This window comes from Seriola lalandi, unplaced genomic scaffold, assembly GCF_002814215.2.
Source record: "Seriola lalandi dorsalis isolate HSWRI2012SDOR001 ecotype SW California unplaced genomic scaffold, Sedor1 jcf7180002054916, whole genome shotgun sequence".
Lineage (NCBI taxonomy): Eukaryota > Metazoa > Chordata > Actinopteri > Carangiformes > Carangidae > Seriola > Seriola lalandi.
In genome coordinates, this window is record NW_019525468.1 from 285,340 (window position 1) to 303,308 (window position 17,969).

The following is a 17,969-nucleotide window of genomic DNA, read 5'->3' on the forward strand; positions in this document are numbered from 1 at the left end:
GGAGGATGTCAATCAGTAATCCATTACAGACAGACAGAGAGGGAGAGAGAGAGAGGTACAGAGGCAGAGACTGGAAAGTGAGAGTGGAAGCAAAACCTCGTGACAACACGCACACAGCTGATAACAAAACTCTCCACCATCAAGAGGGGGTGGGGAACAGTTTACTAGATAAATATGCCCTGCTCCACCACTTAAGGAGGAATTTTCATCCACCCCGCACCCCCACCTCCACCCCCCTTGTTTTTCTTAACGTGCGCGTGTGTGTGTGCGCGTACTGTATGTGTTGCAAACATCTCAACATTTTGATAAATCTGCTCCCTAGTACCAAGCACAAGGGTTATCATCAGGGCTCCATAAGACAATTAACAATCAATGTATGGACACTGCGCCTGTGTGCGCGCTACACTAACCACAAAGGGAAAAAGTAACTGGAGAACACTGGGTCAATATCTGATATGCGACCAGGTAACCTCAGATTTCCTACTAAAACATTTTGACCCTCATCTTCACCCGTAGTCACACAGTAGCACACGCGTAATGCAAACACAAGCATTATGTATTCCTCGGAGTGTATAAAGCAGCTCGCCTTCACCTCGCTGATAAGCCTCCCCCCTTCCAAGAGGAGCTGGAGCTTGGCTGCAGAATAGCAAGGTGTTGGTCTATTTACCGCCGTGGCACACGGCCAACACTTAATAAATTTCACTACCTGCCGCCCAGACAGGGAGCAAAAGGAATGCAGCATGACATATCCAGCCCCATTAGGTTATTACAGAGACGAAAGAGTTAGCACGTGGCATGGGAGGGATACCAATATGTAATGACAATAATTATTGTATTTATGAATTCATTTTCTAATTTTTGTGGTTTATAAGATAGACTGAATCGGGAAACGTGTGTTCAGTGCAGGATTATTGGCACGTGCGTAAAAGTCTTTTCATACATGTGTTGTTAAAACGAATGAAAACACTTTCCCAGACATAAATCACACGGACACTGCTTTGCATTTCTGCACTAACCTATAACTTAGTTAGGACACTAATATTAAGCAAAATGAGAGGGACATGGGAAATGAGCATCTGTTAATCTTTGGATTGGCTCTGTGTAAATAAACACAACTCCCACTCATCTGAACTGTCCAAGTTTTCCTCGAATCAAAACAGCAGAATGTGCGTAAAACGTGCGTAAAGGGCCTTTCATAAATGGTAGCACTTTTCAAACTGTTAAAAACACCGTCTCAACATAAATCACAGTAAGGGGCACCATTTTGCTTCATATTTGTATTTCTTACTCTACACAACTACCTAAAATGCCAAAGTAATTTACAAAATACAAACATAATGTGTCAACTGTGATTTTTTTTGTCAGTAAATACCCCCCAAACCCTGACACACAAAGTTTTCCTCCAGTTCAACAGCAGGATGTGGATTGCTAACATGCGTAAAAGGGTTTCCATACATGTTAGCAACTCGACCTGTTGTCAAAAAGTAACCCAAACCTTCCCTAAACACGACTCTTGAAATAATTAAATGAAAGTTGCCACCTTTCTTTGGAGTTTCAACTTTTACTGCACGAAACTACCTGTAACATGATTAGAGAATTACCAACTTCAGTTATTTAAAAAAACAACAACAAACAAACAAAAAAAACAAAAAAACAAAAAGGTAACTGGAAGATGAGCATGTCTTGATTTTTTAGGTTGGTTCTAATAAAAACCCCAAAACACAACCTCCCCACCTTCACCCACCAAGTTTTCCTCTCTTCAAAACAGCAGGGTCTGGTTTGCATACGTGCGTAAAACGTGCGTAAATGGCCCTCCATAAATGTTAGCACTTTAACGGGTTGTTAAAAACTAAAGAAAACGCCCTCCACAAACATAAATCAAAATGAAGCCACATGACTTTGCATTTCTACCAGCACCTTAATTGAAATATTACCCACACCATTTACAAAATAAGAAGGTCATGGGAAATGACCATTTCTACATTTTTTATTTAGCTCGGTTTTGTTCTATGTAAATAAACACACCCAAACACCCCACGACCACCCCACCCCCACCCCCCCACACTCGGACCCACCAAGCTTCGCTCTAATAAAAACAGCAGGACAAACTGAACAACTGTTGTGCGTGTTTGTTTGTTGTCCCTGCGGGAACATTATGTGATCAGTGGAGATGCGTGTTTACAGTAGGGACAGGTCAGCTGCAGGGCACAGGGAACAAATGGTGGAATCTACTTCCAATGTTGAGGCACGTGATTCTTCTACAGTCTACAACCTTATAGTATATTTACAGTAAATCATGTTATGGGGTATCATTTAGAGGAGAAATCATTCCCTTTAAATATATAATGTGGATACTCTATACCCTGAGATGTGTGGTGGAGGAGTTGATTAAACTCTGGGTTTGTTTTTTTGTGAATAACCTTAGGAACCTACGAAGTGAACTAAAATATAAATAAAATATTATAAAACCAGAAACCACTGATTTAAAGATAAATTAACACCTTTCTGACACTGGCACCTAAAAAATATAACCTTTCCAGGCACATTATTGTCCTGTTGCACTCTGCCCACCCGTCTATCTTAACTCCTTACCTGAACACCCACCCACACCCTCTATGTATGTGTGTTCTCCCTCAACAAAACTTATGTAACTTTGTGGTCAGAGGCTATCTTGTTTTGTGTGTGTGTGTGTGTGTGTGTGTGTGTGTGTGTGTGTGTGTGTGTGTGTGTCAGCAGGTTTAGGTTGGAGGTACCTGAACTGGAGCTACTGGTGGGTTTCTGCTTGGTGTTCTGACGGGATTCCTTCATCCAGGGGAAGATGTGTTTGCGAGCGCCAGAGGTCGGGGAGCCGTTCTTGGCACTGGGCTGGTTGGACCCGTTGCTCGTGTTTTGGCTGATAGCACCGGGGGATTGTGAGGGAGGGGGTGGGCCTGACACCGGCACCTGCGGTTGATTGCTTTCGGGATGAACCTTAGACTGCGCCGCCTGAATGGCTGTGGTCCTGTCGCAGCTCTCCGCCATCTCCCCCGGCTTCTGCAGCGCCACGGAGCCGTCAGGAGACTGCAGGGAGCAGGCAGGTCGATGGTACTCACTTTCCACATGAGAGGCCCGGGGATATTGGACCTGATTGGCATCATAACTGAAGCCATTTGCGCTTTGATATGGGTAGCCACTGTAAATTGCGGAGCTGTCGTAGTAGGTTGCCTTTTGCATCTCGCCGTTTCCCAATATTTATTTCAGAAACTGACAGGGTCTTGACACCCTTGTAGAATAACATTGGCACCCCGTGGTCACGTGACGCCTCTCCGCCAATGGCCTCCTCGGGTGAACCTAGGGTTACAAGAAGCACTGTGAGGAGAAGAAATGGTGGCGATCCATCTTACTTTTCAATACAGGCCTGACACTGGAGACTATGGAGGCAAGATAGGGCCAACAGTCCTGTAGACTATTACCGTTTACCTTATGGCTTACAAAGGGCACAAAGGCACGCACTAACCTTGTATTACCATCTGTGCCAAACAACATCAAAACAAAAAAACCTTTTCAAAAGCATTTCAGATTGCCAAATCAATTTTAGGACCTAACAAGAAACTGCATGACATTTTAAAACTCTGAGCCTATTAACAATGAAAGTGAATACACAGTTACAGCAAAACTTGTGGAAAAAAAGCTGTGGGTAAGAAAAGGAGCTGTAGGAGAAGCTTATTAGCGGGTTACCACACAGGAATATAATATTTCTGTTACATTGTTATTCTACCAAAGGGCTGTCAACAGTGGATCTGATTTCCTGGTAGCAGACGAAAACATTCCCCGCGGCTCACGAAAGTTTAACGCTATTTTTGTTTTTTTTTATTATTAGTTTAAAAAACAGCCTCCTTCAGTAAAAGCCAGCTGGTGCAAAACATAAACAACCGCATTCTCTTCTTTTTTTTTTTTTTTGTTCTTTGCGTGCTGCAAGATGAATGGAAGGGGCAAGAGGAAACCTGAAAAACCGGGCGGGCATTCGTGTATCTCCATGACCACAGTGTGAACTTTTCCTTGCAGGCCCCATAATAATGACTGCTGTCGGTGCTGTCTGCGCGGCGGCCCGTCGCGGTGATATATGGGGAGGGTCAGTGGGCCGGTACGGCTTGCACTGAGTGAGCGACCCGGTGAGCAGCCAAACCCGGTGAGCTGTACGCCGAGGCGGACAGAGACCCGGGGATGGCACACCCAGAGCCTGCTGCTAAAAGCACCATAACTCACGCAGGTAACCATGGGGATCCGCCTCTAACAGATTACTGGGGAAACTATAAACCATAGTAGCCACAGAGCCACAGGTCACTTTGCTTATCTTTTATAATGTGACCTTACCAATGAAATAATTAATGTGTTTTAACCAAAGCCACGAAAAATAGCAAAATTCAATGCATAGTAGTAATAATAAAAATAATAATTATGATAATAATAGTAATAACAATTATAATAAGCAATAGTTTTAAATAAAAGTAAATAATTCTCAGTACAAATGAAAGGTCATCCTGTTCATTAGTCATTTGCTTCTGAAATCATGCAGTTCTTTTGTCTGCACTCTGCACTGCCCGTCGCCCCAAACAGGGGAGCAGATAGAAAAATAACATTTATAAAAAATAAAAAATAAAAAATACAATCTAAACTGACTGCAAACCTATAACTTCACATTTTAACTGCTGGAACTAAAAGGCCCTGGCGTTGTGTCTGATAGTAAAACCTGAGCCCAACAATAACGATGTTAGGGCTGTAGCCAGCAATAAAAATGTTACTTGTTTATTTCACGGTCCATAGTTGTATGAAAGCCAAAGAGCAGACACACGGGCTAAACTACTATGTATTTTCATCAAATGAGCAGAAGGTGAAGTGAAAGGAAAATAAATGACGAAATAACACTGGGTCTGTGCAGGCGGGCAAAACAAGCAAGCAAATCAGTCTAAAATGAGCCCTCAGCTTGATCTCAACGCAGCTAAACCGCAGACTGAAAGAAGGTGTCTTCACTGTATCTGCTCTCATGATGACCTGGAGAAGATATCAGAAAGCAGTGTGGTGTGTATCTCCAGGCGAGCCATTGCGAAAGTCATAAATGGCAGAGAAAGAGAGACAAAAGACAGACTTGAGCTGTGCGCGCAGCCCTCTGCTCCACGTTAGAGAAATCTGGCTGCCTGACTGTGTGTGTGAACTCTTCCTGAACCGAGATCTAAGTCATACGGTGATAAATCACCGCGCGACACACAAACTCCGCCATTTACAACCGAGGGAGCCTATTTCTGGCCTGCTTACCTTATCCTCTGACGACGAATGCAGAGCACCGAGCAATATTTTCTCATTCAGCGACGAAATCGATCAAAGCAGTAATCCAGAGAAAAGTTTAAAGGCAGGGCTGGCTGGGTGAAGCAGCAGCAGAGGCAGCAGCAGACTGCGCCCTGCCATACAACCAGGCATTAGCAGCCACAACAAAAAAAGGAAGAGCAGAGAGAAACCCCTTTCCTTTTTTCCTTTTCTTTTTTTCCTACTCGACGTGGATGGGTAAACCGAGATTACGAAAGCAGGCGTGAGCAGTCAGGTCAGCGAGATAAGAGTTATCTGGCCCCAAGATTGAATTTATCGTCATGCTATAGAGCAATAGCCAGGGCTTCATACCAATATTAAACTCAGCCAAGGCTATACTGGACTATGTGATCCTTCACCAGTACCATGCAGACACCAGTGAACTGCCCCGAACCAGAGCGTCACCATAGACAAGAAAAATTATGCAAATGAAGTAGCGCCTTGGAAAGCCAGTTCAAATCAAGTGGCTGCCTCTCCTCCTCCCCCAACCAAATGAGGCAGCGTGTCTAGAAAAAAAAATACATCGTTACAAATAGCATGGAAGTCCATCCCTAAAGTGTTTTAAATCTTTTTTTTTTTTTTTGTTATTATTTACTCCACGTCCTGCAGTGGAATTATGAGCCCAGTGGATGAGATGTTGGAGAGAAGGGAGAATACAAAGGAATAATCAGGCGCTGAGCACGCTGCTTTTCTATTTCCATGGGACATAAAGGGCTTCTATCCACAGCTTAATCATTAACCCGCATTTTTTGCATATGCTCCTCAATCTTTTGGCACAAGGACGCGCAATTCGTTTGCACTTCTGCTCCAGGTTGTTACTCCACTGCCTGCATGGCTTCTTGTGTGAAGAATACAACATATGTTTTTTTTTTGTTTTGTTTTGTTTTTCTTTAAAGATTAGAAAGCTCAACAACCTCAGATCAAAGCCGTGTTCGAAGTATATCAAGGGAGAATCCCACCAGGAGCAGGATGTGCAAAATGGGAAGAAGTTTCATCACCAAAGGGCAAAGCGGAGGACATGCAGCGAGGAGCAGGGGAGAGGGGAGCCGGCAGCAGGGGAATCCCTCTGCATGGTAATACTGGCGTTTGCAGCCAAAAAGAAAGAATGAAAAAAAATATATAATGTCCTCTCAGCTTCTTATGGGCTGTAAACACGTCCAGAGCTGCAGCTTCTCTGCTGGTTCCAGGCTCTGAGACAAAATTCAATGACAATTTAAAAAAAAGAAAAAAAAGATGGAAGACACGGACGGCGTGGGAGGGTGAGTGGGACAAAAATTCACGCGTGAGGATTTTTTTTTTAGCCAACTCGGCTTTTTCTTTTCCAGACTGGAGAAGTCACTTTGTATAATTATTTACTTCTTTGTGTTTTGCTAAAATGCTGATTCGTCTCTCTCTTTAATTTGGCCCCGTGCAGAGGGGTTAAATGTCAGTGAGGTGCTGGTGCTGCTGCCCTGCTTCATACAAATGATGTGGGAGAAAGAAAGAAAAAAAAAAATTTAAATGTTGATGAAAGAAAAAAACATTTTGAAAAGTTCATTGCAGTAAACTACAGCGGCTCAAGGCAGATGGCTTCCACAGAAAGTGCTTTTTGAAAGGAGTAAGGCACCGCTCCAAGAGCTGCGATTCCCCTCGTCACTTTTATAGTGACAAATTACACCACAAAGACAAGTGGAAGAGAAGGAATTATTGCTCACGGGCTGCTCGTATTGCTGCTGCGAGGAAATGTACAAGCCACGGGCTGCTTCTCTACCCCTGCGAGTGCTTTGGTGGGCGTGTGTGGTACTTATTAGAAATTGAATACGGATATCACCATCAAGCATTCATAACACAAATCAATAAAGATGTATGGACTTACCGAAGGCAGTTCAAGGTGTCTCGGAGACCTCGCGATGGCCTGAATTTACTTGGCTGGATTTCTGCAACGAGGAGTGGAATAAATATTTTTCAAATTCTCAGAAGATAATACAACCTTTTTTAAAGTGTTCTTTAAAACATATGATTGTGAATTTTATTTTCAAACAGCCGCAGTTGGAAAACGTGATTATACGAATCAAAGCTATTGTTATTGTGCGTAATTGTTTGGGCCTTGTGTTAAAATGGCGCAGAAAGAAACGTCTATAGAAAATAGGCTAACCTAAATCAGGTGAAATTCGATGCAAGTATTTTTAATATAATAATTTGGATGAAAATTTAGATTTTAACAACATGCTGCAAGTATTTGTATTTAATTGACATTCACAGCTTCGAGGAAACGTAACAAACTAGATCCGTTTTAAGATTTAGCAACTAAATGTCACCCAACAAATTAATCCTCAGAAAACACGAGACAAGCCAAACACTAATGAAGAGAATCCATGAATTAATATCATGGTGCAAAGATTATACTGGCAGAAAAACAACACCGCAGCCGAATATCGAGGCTTATCAGCGTAATATCATTAAAAACATTAAAATGGGCCTATGCAAATAACGTGTTTGTTGTTTCCCTGCTGGCCGGTGAGCATTTTCTCCACAAACGGATCGAATAGTCATTAGCTCTCGCGCACCATCTTCCCCAAGTCCCCGTGCCCATAAATCAAGCTGGAGCGCCGTGACCTCAGCGCGGCCGCGCGGTCCTGGATGGCACTCTGTCTTCCATTATATCCTCGTTTCCCTGGCGGAGCGACACAACCCCACCGCTTTCCCCTACTTTTTTTTATGGAGCCCATCTTGATGTACCATTTGCGCACAAACAACCCCCACGTTCAGACACAAGATGTTTGTTTTATAGGACAGGTTGCACCTTGAAGCGGCAGCGCGCTCTGTTTGGGTTTTTTTTTTTCTTGGGTGCCGATATTTAAATGGCCGCTTTATTTACAAACGCTTAGGCCTATTTATCCAAACAGCTGCTCGTGATATTAAATATTTGATCACAACAGAAATAAGAAACTAATAATGGATTTATTGTAATGCTATAGCATATGAAGCATGAAATGGAACAATGCCTCCTTCTTAATGGCCCAGACAAGACCTTAAATCTTCACCTATATATAGTGTGTGTACATTCTATATAGGCCAATTTATGATTCGCTCCATTCACTATGATGAATCTGGGCTAATAACAGATAGTAGAATATCGATAGCCTCTTTCTACCTGTCTATTTCTGCCCTGCGAAAACCCTGGACCCTTTTTACTGACCTCTGCCTCGCGCAGCAATAACTCACGACAGTAATGAACAATCGGCGGAAATACCTCAAAATAAAATCCATCCTCCCAAAGCTCGGGCTCTGACTCTGTCCGCGTGGAAAAACATATCCGTCCGTGACAGCAGTATAATACATCCACAAACCCGGAATCCTCTGTCTTTCAGTCTGCCTCTCTTTTCTTTTTTCTCCCCTCGATAAACAAACTACACAGCCCGGACTCCCCTCACGGAAAGTGGGGGTAACCCGCATATAATCAGCATCATATGGCCAGACCGGGGCTCCGGTTTTCTTCCCCGTGCCATAACACCGCGCAGTATTATGCGCCCCGCTCACGTCACGCAACGTCAACTTAAATCCCTTTTATTTGAGCCCGTGAATCATTAATGGAGGCAGTCATTGCCCCTGAGGAGAAACAGATCAGTTTGGAGGGAGAAAAAAGAGGGGTATGTGACACTGCAATGTATCTGGCAGAGGAGCAAGTCTCTCGCAGAGAAGCAGCTTTTCCACGTGTCGCCCATTCAGAGGGAAAGACTGTTCTGTCAGTTTTAAAGTGCCATATATTTGGAGCCTGTTAGCGGCTGAAAGAGCTAATCCTGCTGTATTATGCTGAGTTTCAAGTGCAGCCGCGGCTCTGAGCCAGGCTAAAACCAGAGTGTTTCACACTGCAGCGTGACAATTTGCACTATGTGAGAATGAGAGAGCTTTCCCTACAAAATACCACTTAATGGTGACATAATGGTTACTCATCACACCAATAAACCTCCTCTCCTTTCTCTCCACAGCACAGCCGGGGTTGTGGAGTGCATTACAGAGAACTCAACTCAATATCGCCCCCCCGTCCTCATTGTCAGACCTCGGCTGTAGTACCACTTACTCAGCCTCTGATTCTCCATCAGCAAAAGCCTGCATGCTGCTGCTGGCTAAACTGAAACAAAACGTCACGCATTTACCTGTCCTACACACGGAGGGTGTGAGTCCTGGTGGTCGTGAGGGGTGCGTGTCAGTCAGCAGTGAGCGGAAAGTGGAGGTGAGGTAACCTAAGAGTGGCTGCTCGACCCCACTGATCAGTACATGGACCCCCATTAGACCTACATGCGCTTACGCGTTTCCTATGACCAACTGAGTGATGGCAGAAATTACAGGTTTGTGCAAAAGGAAGAGTTTTGGAGCTTTTGGAGAGGGGTGGGGGGGGTGGGCTGGCAAAAGTGCCGACTAAGACATAATCTTACAGTGGTTTACCATAATAATATAAACCAATCACTATCTAATAGAGTGTGCCACGCGTGCGCCATGGTAGACTCCTGGCTTCAGCCACTCCAGGTATTGCCAAAAGCCCTAGCCCGGAAGAGCTTCTCTCTCCTCGGCACCGTTTGGCGCTTGTTTTCCGTCAACACCGAGCAGCGGGCGTGGAAAAATCCCACCACGACTATTAATCATTCGGGGCGGACATGGACAGCATCCCACTCCCACACCAGCCTTTGTCTTCTCAAACTACAACTTGAGCGGTAAACTTTTAAAGACAGGAACAGAAGCAGAGCAGCTCTTATTAATTCACCTTCAACACTTCCAAAAACTGAAGAGGAGGAATATAAATGCTGAGGGCTACAGGGGAACTTTTAAGCACAGCTTTTAGACGCATGGTTATAATTATTTAAACAGAATGTTGGAATGTCTTTAACATGTTGTTTTGTTCTCTCTTTGTGCTTCTACAGATGCAGAGCTGTCACAGGATTATATAGCTCGACATGACCATGCACTGGAGGCTGATCCAACCTTGCCTTTCGCCACCACACCTGAACTTTTCCCTGACCCGGGCAGAGGCATCCAGAGTCGAGTGGGATGTCATTTTGCGTACAAAAACAAGGAGAAGACGTAAATCGAAGGCCCTCAGCTGGTAGCCTAATTTTTTTCCACGTTTTGCTGTTTTTTTTCCCCAAACTTGCCCTTTGCACAAAAGTGGTAGACGTAGAAGTTGATTGATCATGTTTTTAAATCTCATCTGCTTTTGCATAAAACAATTGTTTCAGTTATTTACACAAATCAAGGCTCCTTATCATTGTCAGCGAGGAGGAGTTAGAGGCGCAGACCTCTGGATGTTGGCCAGACGGCGGGTCCATATCTTCCCACATTGTTGACACTCGGAGCTCTTAACAGCCAAGCTTCGGTTACCGATACATTCAGCTGAAGATAACTCTTTCTGCGAGGTTTACACCGGCCAACATCAAGGCTAATGCGAAATTCAACGCCTTAAGCTGACTGGAGCCATCTCTCATGGACGCAGAGCAGCACTGGGACGGAGGACTAAGACTGGGGGATTTGTGCTCACATAGGTGGTTGTAATAAAAACATTTTGAATTTTCATGTTGAATTTACTGGCTCTTTGTCACTGTTCCCAGATCATTTATAATAGGGTTTTGTGCAATAGCTGAATTTTGGAGGTAAGTGCAAATTAGGGAATTAATAATAACAACAACAACACTATTAATAATACTACTTATAATAGCTCTAATAATAACAATATAATATTGATAACATAATAATAATAATAACAATAATTATACATATTTTTACGTAGCCTAAAAACTTAATGTTAATGTTTAACCTGTGTCGATTGGCCATTGTGTTCACTCCCATTGAAAGTCTCTTTCATTGAGTTGTCCTGACAACTTTTAGAAGCAACAGATGAGTCCTCTTCATTGTTCCTGTTGTTTAAATACATTGTCTGTCGTTTATGAATATATCAGGTAATAAATAAATAATCAAATTTTCACTGACAGAATTCATAGAGACAGCTATTAAGCTTTTTTTTCCTTTTTTTTTTTTTGCATCTTTGAGAACCTCGTCATTTTGGAAATAAACCCTGCCAACATAGCTGCACACTGTTTCTTTTGATTATTATTTATGTCAGTTTTAAGTGACTACAATAATTCCAGCTGCACATTTATTACATTTCACCACTGCAGCCACATCTGTAGTGTAGTTTCACTTCGTTTTAAACTAAGTTGCACACTTGCTTTGTTTCATAAATGCAGGTGGAGTGTTATCATCTTGATTGTTGTCTTGGTTTCAAAGATTTAAGAATTTATAAGAAATTACAGCTGCTGTCATGCATCATATTTATTCTGTGATATAAGGTTAAATTATGTTTAAGACACAATGTTTCAGCACAAAATACATCCGCGTGTGTAATAAAGTTAAAATGTTTGGCAATAAAATAGAGAAACTAGATTATCTGAATTTAATAATAAACTCAATATGACTTCAGCAACTTCAGAATAACGAATAAAGAGATCATATTACAATAAATGTTACAATTTCCATGAATATGTGCCTCAGGATTATGATACAACTCCACTTTTGGGACATTTTATACATTTAAAATAAAATAAAAATAAAAGGAGAAAATCAGCCAAATCTACTCACAAGTCATGACGGTCTGTGTCCAGCAGACAGAGTTGTGTCAGGGGAGAAGAGATGTGACTCGCACCCTGCAGAGGATCACTTCAAATGAAAATAAGGCAGATTTTCAGATCTATTTCTGACCCCGGGGCATTCATTATTCAACAAGTCACGTGAACGGGCGAATTAAAATTTCAGTACATTGGAAGTGACCTCTATTCGCGAATCAAATGACTTGAAATCTGTAATTGAACTAGTTCGACTTCTTGGAGTCTGCGCAAAACTGGTGCCAATCAGCCTCAACGCCATCTTCTGCACAGCTGCCATGTCTGCAGCGAGGGCTGCACAGAGCTCAAGAGCTTTGGCTTTAACGTTTCTGCAGCAAATTCTGTCATCTTCATTTTAGATATGCAGGTATATGTTAATAAATTTATTGACATGCACCAAAAAATACTACAAAACCACAAGATGTGGGTCGTGTCAGTCTGTGGATTTTACTTTGGGGATTTTGGTGAATGTCAGTCTTTATCTAATTTACGATTAACTGCATTGTAAATCCATTTATTACGCCATTACTGGCATAAATATTGTGAAGAAGACATCCGTGCCAAAGCATATTGAAAATCACACTGAATTACGTGCACAATAGCAGCATGCTTCTGTTCATATCTGCCCCCTCTACGCGCTCTGACAGGGGTGTTTCTGTGATGAATTGCAGAGGAGCTGTCTCTAAGAATAATTTGGGAGAAATTCGTGGCTGGGATTCACACCTAAACACAGTTTTTGTTTCCGTGCTGTCTCTGGGTAAATCTCTAAAATGAGAAGAAAAAAAAAAAGCTCGCGGAGGTCTCAGAGCTGATGTATGGTCTGAACATTGTGTGTGTCGAGAGGTCAGGGGTCAGAAGGAGTGCTCTGAGCCGGTGATTGGCCAGAGCCGACGGTGTCCCCTGGTTGAACTCTCTATTGTTTGGATGTAGCAGGTAGTGACCAACACTCACACTCTGGTGCACTGAGGTTAGCAGAGATCTCCCTGCAATGGAAAGTAAGAACAATATGTGTGGCCGGATACATTTAACAATTTGGGTTTGGTCTAATTCCCGTGTCAGTAGCAAGGCTTGCAACATTTAAGGCCAACAGCTGATCCCTGCCTCATATATTTCTACAACTTCTGATTTAAATCCACGAAAATACGCGTGACGTTCATGCACATTTTACGGATTACGGAGAATTTCAGCCAGTTGAGAACTGAAATACAAAATGGAATCTAGCATATGAACACTCTTTCTGCAGTGCATTGCACATGGGGATACATTTTTTAGAAAAAAAACTTCATTCTGAAAAGATCGCACATAATCATTGCTGGAAATGTTTCCCCTCAGTATAAATCTTATCTTAAGAGAAATTGCGCAACTTTACGCCCTGATTAACAAGTTCAAATCATCTCTACACATGCCATAAAATATTGTAAACTGTCTTTTATCCTATTCAGATAAAGTCAAAAAGATCTATGAAGTCATTTTCAAGTGTAGCGCAGTAAATTATCCACTGGTCAGACACGTTATCACGGTTTTACGCACGCATCTCCAAAAATGTGGAAGTGATTCAAATGCTTCAAATAAAAGTTCTAAAAGAAAATAAAAAAAAATTCAAAGACCAACTAATGAAATTAAAATAAACAGCACTAAATTATATCGTTTGGGTTTGAAATTGGAATTCCTAAAATCAGGAATGCATCAAATAATAAATACATAAAGGTCATGTTAATACGCACGGCTTTAAGAAAACATGTTGCGCTCAAATCAAATCAGTATTTGCATTGAGAAAATATCCAAAGCCATGTCAGCCTTATAAGTGAAGTACATATTTATTTCACAGGGACAATTTGATCCTACACTAGCCTACATCACAACGGTCATTACTGAGACACCACATACAAATATTCACAGTTTAGAACACAGCACAACATGGGACGCACTATAGCACAAATAAAACTAGACCTTACAACACCAACGAACATAATTCTACTTGACGAAATGCTTTGCTTATTGTGCCTTCATTATGATTTGTCTATGTACATTAAATGTGAAAGTCACCTGGACTACATTCAACAGTAAACCAACCCACTCAAACACACAAACTACACTGTTATTCTGACTGATGCCATACCTCTAAAACAGCCGTCTGGTTTTCTACACAGGCATCTATAGAGTCTCGCTAAATATCTTTCAAGTATATTAGAACTTTCCATGAGCAATAATACAAAACAGAAGAACAATAATCAAACAGAACATAGAAAAATGAGTTCAAACTTACTTTTACCTCACTCAATTTTAACTGTAATGATACATTTTGATCCAAGTCCTACGTTTTGAGTGTGCGTAATCCTTCTTTCATAATAATAAACAAATATATAAACACTTCAGTTGCCACCGTGGCAATTAGAGGTGAATTTCAAGCTTATATGAAGAGGGCGAGGACGACCGGAGAGGGAAAGGGTACAAAGGACGTGACAGGGGCCCAATGGCAGAGGCAAGGTGAAAGAGAGAACACCATGTGTGTAAAATACTGAGAATCGGTCCAACAAATTCCACTTGTGTTATTTGCCATCTCAGTCTGGATTGGGGTTTTTATGGGGTTGGGGTTCGTTCATGCACTATAGACCTGCGGTGCACGGCGTGGGGACAAGCTGCTGGCCTGTTTTGATCTGCTGCTGCTGCTGGGCCCCCGAGGCTGAGGACGAGGCCGAGCTGGAGGAGCGGATCTTGGTGTTGGGAAGCTTGTGCTCCTTCTTCCACTTCATCCTCCGGTTCTGAAACCAGATCTTGACCTGGCGCTCGGACAGACACATGGTATGTGCAATCTCCACCCGCCTGCGCCGGGTCAGGTACCGGTTGAAGTGGAACTCCTTCTCCAGCTCCAGAGCCTGCTGGCGGGTGTAGGCAGTGCGGGACCTCTTGGGCACTCCTCCATTGTAACTGGCACTGACTGGAGGGGGGAAAAAGCCATACACAGGCAAGCAAGCAGGTGTTACATGCAGGCTGATAGCGTTTATTCCAAACCCACATAGTCCCTCCACTGGACATTACATGGCTGGAAAACTATAAAACATTTCTGGATCTGGTGGGAAATCGCAGCCGCTCTGTTTGTTTTATTCTCTGTCTTGTTTCAGTTTACGGACATGACCTTAATGTGGAGATGCCGAGTGAACAAGCACTCGCATCCAGGGACAGATCAAGCTTAGAAATGATTAACAAAACAGCGGGGTTGGATATTACAGTTTGGCTCGGCTCCAGTGGTGGAGGTAGTTTGGGTTAAAAAGCAACAAAGGCACATGGCCCCGACAGACGAACATAGGCAATAAAATTTACGAGGGTCCTTAATTACCGACCCTGCTGCTCGATAGTCGTAAATTGCTGTTGTAAGGGCTGCTACTAGTACTGCCTCAATAGGCTTGCGTGTGTTCCAGTGGTTGTTTCTCAGTGGTTCTGCTATTTAACCGTGACGATAACTCACCGGTGCTAACGTGGACCTTTTTCATCCAAGGATAGACCACCGGCTCCTTGCCCTTCGCTACGCCGGGATATACCTCACTGGCAAGGCTGCAGTCTTTACTGGCATTTGCCCCTGCGCCACCGTCTGGGGCCGCGGTGAGGCGAGGACCGTGGCTCTGTGGAACCGGCTGCGGCTGTGCGTGATGCCCATCGCCGAAATCATCGAGTCCGGTGGCGGGGACGTTACCGTAATCGTAGCCCGATTCCGTGTAGTTTGACCTCGGATAGGATGGTTCGTCGTGATGGGGGAAGCCCGTATCTTTTGGCCGCTCGTAGTAATCACCAGGGTTGGGGATGTATCCGCTCTGCTGATATTCGTCGCATGGAGGAAAGGAAGGCTCGATATAGTTGGAGTTTATCAAGTAGGAACTCATGGTCATTAATTTGTGAAGTGCAACAATACTAATTTTTATCGCGCTGTCGTTTTTCTGATCTCCACAAAACCCTCCTACTCCCTGTCAAATGTACAAAGTTGCCTGGTCACGTGTGAAGCGCCACCAATCACCGCGTGTCCTGTGGGCATCATGTAAACAGGAACCAATGGAAAGCATGGCACTGGTACCACCAACACTGGTCGGACTGGCTTACGTTGGTGTTTTCCTTATTAAATCACAGTATATAAAGCAAAACCAATCAACTAACTTGTTTACTGCATGAGGCCAAACTTGTGTGGGTGAGGCTTTCCTGCATGTGAGGGAAAAAAATTATGCTGCTCTGAAACAGAAAGTGAATATGAAAATCCAGCCCTGAGAAAATACTGATTTTCCAGAAACAAAAGACTGTTTTCTGACCCTCAGTGACATCAATATGTTGTCTGAGTTTGAATTCTAATAAAGAGATCAATGAGAGAACTACAAATAGGTTAATATGATAATACAGTGTAAGGTAGTGGGTTGTATTGATCCTATTCAAATGGTCGAAAAAGAAAATAGTGGAAGAGGAAAAGCTTCCTAACCAAGCACTGACGAGCCGCTGCTCTGCGGCCATCCACGCCTGCATATAAAGCATATGACCTGTGTATCAGTAAAAACCTGCTTCACGCCCGCTCATGACACACACACACACACACACACACACGAACACACAAACAACACGAACAACGCAAACCATTTGCTTCTCAAGTTGAACCACTGTGCACGTGAACATGGCCCATTCTCTGTTCATTTCATGCATATAAATGAAAGAACGACCAGAACATACAGCAACAATTTCAAGCCTCTTTTTCTTTTTTTTTTTTGGTCTTCTGATACCACATGAAACTTATCTGACACTGATCGCACGGTCATCACGCATTATCAGTTTTCTTGTGTTAAGTGCCTTTGAAAGGCTCATCCAAAAACACAAAACTGGACAGACACTTGCAGACATGTACTTTGCATTAAAACCAGATGCCAACACAAACAGTGGGATTTGAAACCAGAGCAGCTCATTTAGCAAGAGATGTCAGAATTACTCTGTACAGCACAGATAACCTCACATCTAATAAATACATATCACTTCATCTAATAATTTTTCAAATTTGAAAACATTTGGAAGAACACAAAAACCTTTACCATGAATATTTTTTCTCTCTCGACATGTCAATATAAATCTGCAAGATGTTGGTAAAGAGAGTCTCTGCTGCGCTTCCTGCAGCAGCCATCACTTTACTGTAAACAGCAAAGGCTGCACAGAAACATTGTCATGTGCTGAAACGGTGAAAATATGTTTTGGAGATAATAACGATAAAGTAATAAAGTAATAATAATAATAATAAACGTGAATTTTTTTAGGGAGAAAACTATGCAAATTCAGGATAATCCTTTGTCAGAATCACATATATTTAAATATATATATTTTTTTAAATAAACTACATTTTTGAACTACATGTTTATAAGGTGTAGAATAAATATAAAAGTCTCTGACCGTGCTCCTCGCCACCAGCCGTCACGTCCAGGTCCTGTTTCCTCTCCATGTCCGAGGTGGCTCACTGTATCTGTGTCCCTTGAAGATGCAGCAGCTCTTCACAAAGCGGATCCACACTGTCCACGTCAACAAGGCCTCTGCCTGCAGAAACAAGAGGCCAAACTTCAGAAATATTGAAAGCACTCTTTTTTCTCTTTTTTTTTCTCCCCCTGGTCCCCTCTATTCTATTCTCTCCCCTAAACAGAGATAACTTCTGCCTGACCCCAAAGTGACACCGTTTCCATTTTGTTTCTGATTAATCTTGCCCATTGACAGTCTTTGTTAAACAACAAGGCGTGCCCCTTCTCCAAAGAGGCGACATTTTCATATCTGTTAGACGCAGTGACCTGGGATTCACCCCGGACTTGGACTTCAGTTTTGCAGGGTCTGTTGGGGAACACTTATAGTGCGGGGGTCAGCATCCAAGGGAGGTCCCCAGAGGATTTTTTTTTTTTTTTTTTTTTTAAATGTGCAGAAAACCTGCAACTATCTATAAAAACACACGAACTGTGAAACTATGAAGATCTGTGAAGAATGGAAATCTCACCA

General features: G+C 42.7%; 2 protein-coding genes and 1 long non-coding RNA gene across 6 annotated transcripts in view; 1 reads left to right on the top strand and 2 right to left on the bottom strand.

The window, feature by feature from the left end:
* The window catches only part of hoxa3a (homeobox A3a), a 31,926-nt gene that overhangs the window by 1,766 nt on the left and 12,191 nt on the right, over positions 1 to 17,969 (bottom strand). The window contains exons 2-4 of one of the 3 annotated variants that reach the window (XM_023431013.2): positions 17,382 to 17,522; positions 7,196 to 7,256; positions 2,754 to 3,330 (exon numbers count right to left, since the gene is read on the bottom strand). In XM_023431013.2, coding sequence (XP_023286781.1) covers positions 2,754 to 3,213 — 460 coding nt within the window. In that variant the 5' untranslated portion in view covers positions 3,214 to 3,330; positions 7,196 to 7,256; positions 17,382 to 17,522. Of the gene's footprint in view, positions 1 to 2,753; positions 3,331 to 5,292; positions 5,660 to 7,195; positions 7,257 to 11,949; positions 12,042 to 17,381; positions 17,523 to 17,969 lie in introns of those variants that run through there. The other 2 variants (XM_023431017.2, XM_023431021.2) reach the window with 2 other exon arrangements.
* LOC111673294 (uncharacterized) lies at positions 5,869 to 10,885 on the top strand. Of its 2 annotated transcripts, XR_002762081.2 has the most exons (4): positions 5,869 to 6,413; positions 9,309 to 9,668; positions 9,798 to 10,031; positions 10,239 to 10,885. It is a non-coding gene; the product is annotated as an uncharacterized LOC111673294 (long non-coding RNA). The 2 variants fall into 2 exon arrangements; XR_015436140.1 differs by lacking the exons at positions 9,309 to 9,668; positions 9,798 to 10,031.
* On the bottom strand, positions 13,771 to 17,346 carry hoxa4a (homeobox A4a). Its single transcript, XM_023431027.2, has 2 exons — positions 15,439 to 17,346; positions 13,771 to 14,910 (listed from the first exon to the last, which is right to left on the bottom strand). Exons 1-2 carry the CDS (start codon positions 15,854 to 15,856, stop codon positions 14,579 to 14,581), a joined length of 750 nt encoding a protein of 249 aa, XP_023286795.1. The 5' UTR covers positions 15,857 to 17,346; the 3' UTR covers positions 13,771 to 14,578.

Excerpts from the sequence above, each read along its gene's own strand:
- hoxa4a (XM_023431027.2), bottom strand. The coding sequence starts at position 15,856 with ATGACCATGAGTTCCTACTTGATAAACTCCAACTATATCGAGCCTTCC. Across the intron at positions 14,911-15,438 it reads AAAGGTCCACGTTAGCACCG|TCAGTGCCAGTTACAATGGA; the intron begins GTGAGTTATCGT and ends TCCCCCCTCCAG.